The sequence below is a fragment of the Haematobia irritans genome, chromosome 4 (genome assembly GCF_050003625.1).
Source record: "Haematobia irritans isolate KBUSLIRL chromosome 4, ASM5000362v1, whole genome shotgun sequence".
NCBI classification, from domain to species: Eukaryota; Metazoa; Arthropoda; class Insecta; order Diptera; family Muscidae; genus Haematobia; species Haematobia irritans.
Window position 1 is genome coordinate 167,911,001 of NC_134400.1, and position 12,264 is coordinate 167,923,264.

The 12,264-nt window shown below is 36.5% G+C and overlaps 1 protein-coding gene across 1 annotated transcript in view; it reads left to right on the forward strand.

The window, feature by feature from the left end:
* LOC142233878 (band 7 protein AGAP004871-like) overlaps nt 1–12,264 on the forward strand; it is a gene marked incomplete at its 5' end in the record, with an annotated part of 140,305 nt that overhangs the window by 107,159 nt on the left and 20,882 nt on the right. Inside the window, 2 exon segments of the mRNA XM_075304941.1 lie at nt 4,272–4,327; nt 4,610–4,790. Coding sequence (XP_075161056.1) covers nt 4,272–4,327; nt 4,610–4,790 — 237 coding nt within the window.

Consider the following 12,264-nt stretch of genomic DNA (forward strand, 5'->3'; position numbering starts at 1 on the left):
ACCGAAATAAACCTAATGTTAAAAACTTTAATTTGTCTTCTGTTTTTACTCGTACTAACAGCATGTAGAACAGAAATTGTAATTTTGAGTTTCAAGAGTTTGTTCTGAAAATTTGATTCTTGAATTGTAACCAAATTTCCTTACGAATATAAGCGGTATTTGGCCTATAATATCTTTCGAAGTGTGAGAAAAAATACAAAAAACGAACCCGAAACAATATCAATTATAGTTTTTGTATGAATGTCCATTTACTAGAGATCGTAAGGTAAAATAATCTCCAATCTCAAAATTTCGTATTTTTCGTTTATTTTTAAAGAAGTTTATAAAAATGCATTTATTATAGCTTATTTAGATTAAAGACTCTACTTTAAAATAACATCGAGAAATAGATAGAAACTAAGTGGGGAAATAGAATATGGTGTTGTTTTCGAATATCTTTCTTAGTGGACAATAGTAGTCAAAGGATTAATGCCAAAAATATTTCGGGCTTTTCAGCCTTGTGGAACTTTAAAATAATTGATTCTATGACATTCGGACTTGATTATAAAAAGGATTAAATTTAATTCGATTGAATTCGATTCAACTCAATTCCATTCAGTTCACAGAAAAAATTTCCGTAGTTAAACTAACGCTAAATTTAACTTATTTTTATTGGAAAAAAAATATTTGCTTGTAGTTAAATTTTATTGTTTTTATCGAAATTTTCCACAGCTTAATGAAATCTTACTTTTTTTAAGTATGTCTCAAAAATTTTATGAACTAAACGTGAGTATAAGTTCAATGACCGTACGCAGTTCAATATGAACTAAAACGAATGGAAATTTTCGTACGATTCCCAAAAATAGTAAGAATGAACTACTGTATGGTTAAAATGGTCATGATTTGGCGCCAATGATTTTCTTCTTTACTTTTATTTAATTTTTATACCCTCCATCATAGGATGGGGGTATATTAACTTTGTCATTCCGTTTGTAACACATCGAAATATTGCTCTAAGACCCCATAAAGTATATATATTCTGGGTCGTGGTGAAATTCTGAGTCGATCTAAGCATGTCCGTCCGTCCGTCTGTTGAAATCATGCTAACTTCCGAACGAAACAAGCTATCGACTTGAAACTTGGCACAAGTGGTTGTTATCGATGTAGGTCGGATGGTATTGAAAATGGGTCATATCGGTCCACTTTTACGTATAGCCCCCATATAAAGGGACCCTCAGATTTGGCTTGTTGAGCCTCTAACAGAAGCATATTTCATTCGATCCGGCTGAAATTTGGTATATGGTGTTGGTATATGGTCTCTAACAGCCATGCAAAAATTGGTCCACATCGGTCCATAATTTATATAGCCCCCATATAAACCGATCCCCAGATTTGGCTTGCGGAGCCTAAAAGAGAAGCAAATTTCATCCGATCCGGCTGAAATTTGGTACATGGTGTTGGTATATGGTCTCTAAAAACCATGCAAAAATTGGTTCACATCGGTCCATAATTATATATAGCCCCCATATAAACCGATCCCCAGATTTGGCTTGCGGAGCCTCAAAGAGAAGAAAATTTCATCCGATCCGGCTGAAATTTGGTACATGATGTTGGTATATGGTCTCTAACAACCATGCAAAAATTGGTCCACATTGGTCCATAATTATATATGGCGCCCATATAAAACGATCCCCAGATTTGGGTTGTGCAGCCTCAAAGAGAAGCAAATTTCATCCGATCCGCCTGAAATTTGGTACATGATATTGGTATATGGTCTCTAACAACCATGCAAAACTTGGTCCACATCGGTCCATAATTATATATGGCGCCTATATAAACCGATCCCCAGATTTGGCTTGCGAAGTCTCCAAGAGAAGCAAATTTTATCCAATCCGGTTGTAATTTGGAACATGGTGTTAGTATATGATCTTTAACAAGCGTGCCAGAATTGGTCCATATCGGTCCATAATTATATATAGCCCCCATATAAAACATTCTCCAGATTTGACCTCCGGAGCCTCTTGGAGGAGCAAAATTCATCCGATCCGGTTCAAATTAGGCACGTGGTGTTAGTATATGGTCGCTAACAACCATACCAAAATTGGTCCAATCACACAAAAATTGGTCCATATCGGTTCATAATCATGGTTGCCACTAGAGCCAAAAATAATCTACCAGAATTTTATTTCTATAGAAAATTTTGTCAAAATTTTATTCCTAGAGAAAATTTTGTTAAAATTTTATTCGGTTCATAATAAAATTTTCATCATTGTCAAAATTTAATTTCTATAGAAAATTTTATCAAAATTTTATTTCTATAGAAAATTTTGTTCAAATTTTATTCGGTTCATAATCATGGTAGCCACTCGAGCCAAAAATAACCTACCAAGATTTTATTTCTATAGAAAATTTTGTCAAAAGTTTATTTCTATAGAAAACTTTGTGAAAATTTTGTTAAAATTTTATTTCTGTAGAAAATTTTGTCAAAATTTTATGTCTACTTTGTCAAACTGAATCATATACGTATTGGATCGATCTTTTTTGATTTAATATATACCACGTATGGACTTACATACAATTTAGAAGATGGTGTTAGGAGGTTTTAAGATACCTTGCCATCGGCAAGTGTTACCGCAACTTAAGTAATTCGATTTTGGATGGCAGTGTTTAGATGAAGTTTCTACGCAATCCATGATGGAGGGTACATAAGCTTCGGCCTGGCCGAACTTACGGCCGTATATACTTGTTTTTTTTTCTATGAGATGATGTAATTTCGTGAACTGCAGTTAAAAAGTACAACAGGGCATTAAAATGGTTCCTGGTTTTAACAACGCTTTGTGGAAATCTCAAAATGTGGAGTAAAATTTAGTTCAATTATCGTGCGTGGTAGTTCATTCTTCCTATAAAACAGTTCACTTTCTTTCTGTGTTCAATTCAATAACCGTTGAATTTGGACCACAAAATTTTTAAGTTCGTGAATTTGTCGTAAATAGTGGAAATTAAATGCAATTCATTTCGATTGAATTCTATGCAATTCAATTCGTTTCAACTCGATTCAATTAAATTTCAATGCAATTCAACTCCATTAAGTTCAAGTCAATTCGATTCAATTCGGTAACTGTGGAATTTAGAATACCAAATTTTGTAGATTTGCCGGGAATAGTAGAATTGTAGTGGATTAAACTAAATTTAATTCGATTTAATTCGATCCAATACAATTCAATTCCATTCAGTTCAGTTCAATAAACGTGGAACACAAAATTTTTACGTTCGTAAATTTGTCGCGATTAGTGGAAATTGTAGTGTATTACATTAAATTCAATTCTGTTCGATGCAATTCATGTCGATTCGATTGAAATCGATTCAATTCGCTTCAATTTAAAAAAATTAATCAATTCGATTCGACTCAATTCATTTCAATTCAATGAATCAATAAATTCAACAAACGTGGAATTTAGAACACCAAATTTGTTAATTTGTCGTAAATAGTGGAATTTCAATTCAATTTAATTTGGAATTTTGAATACCAAATTTTTACGTTCGTAGAAAAGAAATAAATCTGTTCGATTCGACTCAATTCAATTCATTTTAATTCTATTCAACTCAGTTCGATTCAATTCAATAACCGTGGAGCTTATTTGTACGTTCGTGGATTTGTGGGGAATAGTGGAAACTGTAGTGGATTAAATTCAATTCGATTTAATTGGATTCTATTCAATTCGATACAAATCAATTCCATTAATTTTAATTCAATAAACGTGGAACATGCGTGGATATACCGCGAATAGTGGAAATTGTAGTGGTTTAAATTCAATTAACTTCAATTTAAAAAATAATAATAAATCAGTTCGATTGGACTCAATTCAATTCGATCAGGTTTTTTGGTCTATGTACCCATATTGTATATAATGTAAATATTCAGTTTTTTTTTTTTTTTTTGTTTTCTAGCTCAAACTCACACTCTCCCAAGTAAATTTCAATGCACACATGGATAGAGTCGTCCCAATCAAAAGAAACAAATGTACAAAAGCAATAAAATAAAACGCAAACTTGAATTTCTCCTCTGCACAAATGCCTCATGGCCAATTTCACATAAAATGAAAACAATTGCACTTTAATTTCAACCATTTTGTATTGATGCAAATGTTTGGCCAGAAACGGATGTTGATTTCTTAACCGTTAACCGCCATCGCTTAGCCATGGTGGTTGGTCAAACATTTGCATCCTTTACAAAAGGTACTAAAACCAAACACTTGTATATTTTTCTTTAAAAACAAAAATCTACAAATCAGGTGCAACTGGATGAAGCAACCGATGCCTGGGGTATTAAAGTTGAACGTGTTGAAATGTAAGCGAAATTGAAATTTAAACCCAATCTCATTTGTCCTTAGAATTGTAAGTCCTAAATTATATGTTATCTATTTCAAATGCTACACAACTCGTATCACAAATCACATTGACAAAACCACCACACGCACAAACATACTCAAACGTAAACGGCCACAACTACCACGACAATTGCCATTTGGACAATGACATGGACGAGGACTATTTTGACCATTATCACAAAACCTACTCCCTTCACAAAACACCATCCCATACCATACCCAAATCACATGACAAACCACAGCAAAGATGTCCGTTTGCCAGTCCAATTGCAAAGAGCCATGGCAGCGGAAGCAGAAGCCGCACGAGAGGCCAGGGCCAAAGTTATAGCTGCAGAGGGTGAACAGAAAGCCTCGAAAGCTTTAAGAGAAGCATCTGAAGTCATAGGTGGTTCACCGGCCGCATTACAATTGAGATATTTACAGGTACGTATATGAAAACCAAAAATTTCTATTCTGCACTAATTGCCTAAATTCATATGTGAGAGGTAATTTTATAACAGTCCAGCCGAACCCACTTCATTGCGTCTTCATGAGAGCCTATTTCTTGAAAAATATCACATTTACTTTGATGTAAAGGGTGATACGGTCAAAATTTGGTCAATATAAACTTGACGCATTTCTTTCAATTTTGCATTTAAAAAACCTGAACACCCTTATTTTGAAGGTGTGTGTGTGTAGAATGTTGCTCCTATTTTGATTTTGGAATTCACTCTTCAGTTGTCAAAATGCCGTCCAAGCAAGAAGAGCAGCGTATCAAAATTTTGCTCGCGCATCGCGAAAATCCGAGCTACTCGCACGCAAAGCTGGCAAAATCGCTAAAAGTTGCAAAATCAACCATTACAAATGTAATTAAAGTGTTTGGGGAACGTTTGTCGACAGCCAGGAAGTCTGGATCGGGGGGAAATCGAAAATCGGAAGCCGCTGAGACGACAAAGAGAGTTGCCGGTAGTTTCAAGCGAAACCCTAACCTCTCTCTCCGAGATGCCTACAACCGTGCATCGAGCCAAAAAACGAGCCGGACTATCGACTTACAAGAAGGTAGTGACTCCAAATCGCGATGATAAACAAAATACGACCGCCAAAGCGCCATCCCGGAGGCTGTACACGACGATGCTGACGAAGTTTGACTGCGTGGTAATGGACGACGAAACCTACGTCAAAGCCGACTACAAGCAGCTTCCGGGACAGGAGTTTTATACGGCAAAAGGAAGGAGAAAGGTAGCAGATATTTTCAAGCACATAAAACTGTCAAAGTTCGCAAAGAAATATCTGGTTTGGCAAGCCATCTGTACCTGTGGCTTGAAAAGCAGCATTTTCATAGCTTCCGGGACTGTCAACCAAGAAATTTACGTGAAAGAGTGTTTGATTAAACGTCTGCTGCCTTTTCTGAAGAAACACGGTTGTTCCGTACTGTTTTGGCCGGATTTGGCATCTTGCCATTACGGTAAAAAGGCCATGGAGTGGTACGTCGCCAACAACGTGCAGGTGGTTCCCAAGGACAAGAACCCTTCCAACACGCCAGAGCTCCGACCAATTGAGAAATACTGGGCTATTGTCAAGCGGAACCTAAAGAAGACCAAAAAAACTGCTAAGGACGAGCAGCAGTTCAAGGCAAACTGGCTTTCTGCGGCAAAGAAGGTGGACAAGGTGGCTGTACAAAATCTGATGGCAGGTGTCAAGCATGAGGCCCGACAATTCGGATTTGGAAAAGCGAAAGCCTAACTGAATATTTTCCTGAATCTTATACTAGTTGAACTTGAAAAAGAAATTTAATTTGATTTTTTAAATAAACGATTTCACCGATTTACACGCGTTTTCCCTTGACCAAATTTTGACGGTATCATCCTTTAAATTATTAAGGAACATTTTGAGTTTACTACATCAGGGTGCGCACGTGAAGTTATCAAATCAAAAAAACAAGTAAGGAAAGTATAAAGTCGGGCGGGGCCGACTATATTATACCCTGCACCACTTTGTAGATCTAAATTTTTGATACCATATCACATCCGTCAAATGTGTTGGGTGCTATATATAAAGGTTTGTCCCAAATACATACATTTAAATATTACTCGATGTGGACAGAATTTGATGACTTTTACAAAATCTATAGACTCAAAATTTAAGTTGGCTAATGCACTAGGGTGGAACACAATTTTAGTAAAAAAAAACAAGTAAGGAAAGTCTAAAGTCGGGCGGGGCCGACTATATTATACCCTGCACCACTTTGTAGATCTAAATTTTCGATACCATATCACATCCATCAAATGTGTTGGGTGCTATATATAAAGGTTTATCCCAAATACATACATTTTAATATCACTCGATTTGGACAGAATTTCATAGACTTTTACAAAATCTATAGGCTCAAAATTTAAGTTGGCTAATGCACTAGGGTGGAACACAATTTTAGTAAAAAAGGAAAGTCTAAAGTCGGGCGGGGCCGACTATATTATACCCTGCACCACATTGTAGATCGAAATTTTGGCCAAATTGGGCCAAAACTCAGGCTTCTGGGGCCGTATAAGTCCATATCGGGCGAAAAATATATATGGAAGCTATATCTAAATCTGACCGAGTTCAAACAAATTTGGCACAGTTAACCATACTATTAAACGCACTCCTTTTGCAAAGTTTGAAGCAAATCTGGGTAAAATTCTGCCTTTAGAGGCCATATAAGTGCAAATCAGACCAAGGTATATATGGGAGCTATATCTAAATCTGAACCGATTTCAACCAAATTTGGCACACTTAACCATATTATTAAACGTACACTTTGTGCAAATTTTGAATCAAATCAGGGCAAAATTCTAACTTTTGAAGCAATATAAGCGCAAATCGGACGAAATATATATATGGGAGCTACATATATCTAAACCTGAACCGATTTTAACCAAATTTGGCACAGTTAACAATATTATTAAACGTACTCCTTGTGCTAAATTTGAAGCAAATCAGGGTAAAATTCTGGTTTTTAAGGCCATATAAGTCCAAATCGGACGAAAGGTATATATGGGAGCTATATCTAAATCTGAACTGATTTCAACCAAATTTGGCATAGTTAACAATAAAACGTACGCAAATTTTGAATCAAATCAGGGCAAAATTCTGGTTTTTGAAGCCATATAAGTGCAAATCGGACGAAAGATATATATGGGAGTTATATCTAAATCTGAACCGATTTAGCTGATGTTTTGCAGGTTTTACGTGACTCATAAAATATAGATGCACAAAAGTTGAAGAAGATCGGTTCATAAATACGTGAATTATGATCAAATCGGTGATAAATATATATGGCAGCTATATCTAAATCTGAACCGATTTTTTCCAAAATCAATAGCGATTGTCTTTGACCCGAAGAAAGAACCCATGCCAAAATTGAGGACGATCGGACTTAAATTGCGAGCTGTACTTTGTGCACAAAATTACATATACAAACAGACGGACGGACAGACAGACAGACAGACAGACGGACATCGCTAAATCGACTCAGAATTTAATTCTAAGCCGATCGGTATACTAAAAGGTGGGTCTATGACTATTATTTCCTGGCGTTACATACAAATGCACAAACTTATTATACCCTGTACCACAGTAGTGGTGAAGGGTATAATTATAAACGTAATCAAAACCAAAATCACTAGTGAAAGGACAAAATGATTTTTTCACTGCACTATATTTTTTTAAATGATGCAATGTATTCAATTCGTTGGATCTTCTTCCATATTCCCCGCGAATTTTAAGCGTGTTAAGACAAAACTCTCTTTGTTTCCTGTCACACATAAATCAGAGGTAGTAAATAGTTAAAAATTCTGAGATCTTGCTTAGCGTATCCAAAACCGACACCGATTAATCAGTATCAATTATACAAACCGAAAACGGATAGTGAAAAAATTGGCAATTTCGGTTAACCGTGAAGCTCCGTTTTTGGCCATCGGTTAAATAGTTTTCTTCAATGAAACTTTCATCCGAAAGTCGAAATTTTCGTAAAGATGTACTAAAGTTGAGAAACAACTGACAACTTACAGCACAATTTCGCTAATGTGTCATTCAGACTATAAGTTTATCCGGACGATAATGCCCGGGTCCAACATTGCGAGACATATCACAGATGTTGGTCGCACTATAAGCTATGTTCGACGTCATAATCGACACTGCTGCTTTTTAATGTGATCGATAACACATTTATGGATTATTTAGTCATCGCCGACAATTCGGTTTCGCGATTGGTCACACTGTAAGATTCTTTACAAACTCAAACATTCCGTACGGATAAATTTATAGACTGAACGACGCTTGAGTAGCACAATATAATAATTTACTACACCACTCTCTAGAACGTTTTCGTGTACAACGTTGTGTTTCTTTCACCAAAAAAAATATTTTTCTCAGGAACGAAATTTTAATCGAACAAAAGTCCTTTTCAATGAAAGCAAATAAACCTTAATTTATTAGAAGTGTCTCAAATGTTTATACCCATCACCACTATCCTGTACCACGGGTAAAATAAGTTTGTGCATGTGTAACAGGTTGGCTGATAAGTCCCCGGTCTAACAAAGAAAAACACATTTTTTTGTCAAAATTCGTTTTTATACCCTCCACCATAGGATGGGGGGTATATTAACTTTGTCATTCCGTTTGTAACACATCGAAATATTGCTCTAAGACCCCATAAAGTATATATATTCTGGGTTATGGTGAAATTCTGAGTCGATCTGAGCATGTCCGTCCGCCCGTCCGTCCGTCCGTCCGTCTGTTGAAATCACGCAAACTACCGAACGAAACAAGCTATCGACTTGAAACTTGGCACAAGTAGTTGCTATTGATGTAGGTCGGACGGTATTGCAAATGGGCCATATCGGTCCACTTTTACGTATAGCCCCCATATAAACGGACCCCCAAATTTGGTTTGCAAGGCCTTTAAGAGAAGCAAATTTCATCTGATCCGGCTGAAATGTGGTACATGGTGTTAGTATATGGTCTCTAACGACCATGCAAAAATTGGTTCACATCGGTCCATAATTATATATAGCCCCCATATAAACCGATCCCCCGATTTGGCTTGCGGAACCTCTAAGAGAAGCAAATTTCATCCGATCCGTCTGAAATTTGGTACATGGTGTTATTATATGGTCTCTAACAACCATGCAAAAATTGGTCCACATCGGTCCATAATTATATATAGCCCCCATATAAACCGATCACCAGATTTGACCTCCGGAGCCTCTTGGAAACGAAAATTCATCTGATTCAGTTGAAATTTGGTATGTGGTGTTAATATATGGCCTCAAACTCCCATACAAAAATTGGTCGAAATCGGTCCATAATTATATATAGCTCCCATGTAAACCGATCACCAGATTTGACCTCCGGAGCCCCTTGGAAGAGCAAAATTCATCCGATTCGGTTGAAATTTGTTACGTGATGTTAGTATATGGTATCCAACAATCATGCAGGAATTGGTTCATATCAGTCCATAATTATATATAGCACCCATATAAACCGATCCCCAGATTTGACCTCCGGAATTCATCCGATCTGGTTGAAATTTGGTACGTGGTGGTAGTATATGATATTTAACAACCATGCCAAAAGTGGTTCATATCAGTCCATAATCATATATAGCCCCCATATAAACCGATCCCGAGATTTGGTTTTGAAGCCTCTTGGAGTAGCAAATTTCATCCGAGTCAGTTGAAATTTGGTACATTGTGCTAGTATATGGCCGTTAACAGCCATGCATAAATAGGTCCATATCGGTCTATAGTTATGTATAGCCGTCAGATAAATCGAACCAATCTCACAAAAATTGGTCCATATCAATAATTGTATATAGCCCCCATATAAGCGACCCCCATATTTCAATTCTGGCTCCCTACGTACCGTTCAAAAGTCCATATCGATTCGTAATTATTTGTAGACTTACCTACACATACATTTTTTTTGTCTAATGTAGACCACGTATGGACTAACTCACAATTTAGAAAACGATTTAAGATACCACAACCCAAGTAATTCGATTGTGGATGACAGTCTTTCGTAGTAGTTTCTACGCAATCCATGGTGGAGGGTACATGAGATTCGGCCTGGCCGAACTTACGGCCGTTTATACTTGTTATTATTCAACATAGTTCCCTTCAAGAAGGATACAACGATTATAGCGACCTTAAAATTTTTTGATACCATTTTGGTAGTACTCCTTCGGTTTTGCCTCAAAATAGGCCTCAGTTTCGCCGTTTAGCCGCGATTTCGACCTTCAAACGCTCCAATAACGCCATACGATAGTCACTGTTGATGGTTTTTCCCTTCTCAAGATAATCGATAAAAATTATTCCATTCGCATCCCAAAAAACAGAGGCCATTAATTTGCCAGCGGACTTTTGAGTCTTTCCACGCTTCGGAGACGGTTCACCGGTCGCTGTCCACTCAGCCGACTGTCGATTGGACTCAGGAGTGTAGTGATGGAGCCATGTTTCATCCATTGTCACATATCGACGGAAAAACTCGGGTGTATTACGAGTTAACAGCTGCAAACACCGCTCAGAATCATCAACACGTTGTTGTTTTTGGTCAAATGTGCGCTCGCGCGGCACCCATTTTGCACAGAGCTTCCGCATATCCAAATATTGATGGATGATATGACCAACACGTTCCTTTGATATCTTTAAGGCCTCTGCTATCTCGATCAACTTCATTTTACGGTCATTCAAAATCATTTTGTGGATTTTTTTGATGTTGTCTTCGGTAACCACCTCTTTCGGGCGTCCATTGCGTTCACTGTCCTCCGTGCTCATTTCACCACGCTTGAATTTTGCATACCAAACAATTATTGTTGATTTCCCTGGGACAGAGTCCGGAACCTTCAGAAAAAGGTATTTCATCAAAACACGAAAATCCTTTTTTTTCATTTTTTTCACAATAACAAAAGTTGCTCCACAAAAGACGCTCTATATCACAAACTAATTAACTTACACATGTCAAATTTTGACACGAATCATTTGAAGGTTTGTACTATATAAAAATGATATGCATTTAATACTAGCGACGCCATCTATGTGTCAGACCGGGGACTTATCAGCCAAACTGTTATGTAGCGCATAGAAGGATCAGTCTTATAGCCATCTTTTAGTGTACCAATCGTCTTAGAATTAAATACTCTGAGATCTTATTGTTGATTTTTATTTATTTATATTTCATCCTTCCTGATATTTATCAATTTTCACTGAATTGCTTCCTCAGAGGTACTAGATATAAAAGATAATAACTACACAAAATTCTTATTAGAGCTAGTGAAGCATGACTGCTCCATTCTAAGTTTATCTATGGCACTGATAAACCAATGAACCTTCCGGTACATTTCGGACTAGGGGCCAGTAAGTTCGGCCCGGACGCATCTTAAATACCCAACACCATAAATCAAATATTATTTCCTGTTAAAGTAGCAGGGGGGTTAATGATAAGCAGATCAGGTCAACCAGTCAAAGATTTTACCAATGAAGACTAGATCAGTTTATTGATTTATAAGAAACATATTTGTTTGAATTTTAGAGGAATCATAAACATCGTTTGCAAGTATGCAAGAAAACAATGAAATAACGCCTTGATTTGAAATCTAAAATCTAGATTTTTACCCCCATTGTTCAAATGATTACCAGAAATAAAATCTGGAAATTATACATTCAGTTTCAAGCAATTTTCATTTTCAGTGCACATGGGCCGATACTCAACATTTCGGCATACGTCTTTACGGTCCCAAAATACTTCTACATTTAAAATTTCATGCAAATTGGATAACAACTTCGGTTTCTAAAGGGTGGTTAAAATTTCAAGGGCCGATGTTGATTTTGAATAAAACACAAACTATTTAGAAAATTATTGTAATTTTATTTTATTATGATAT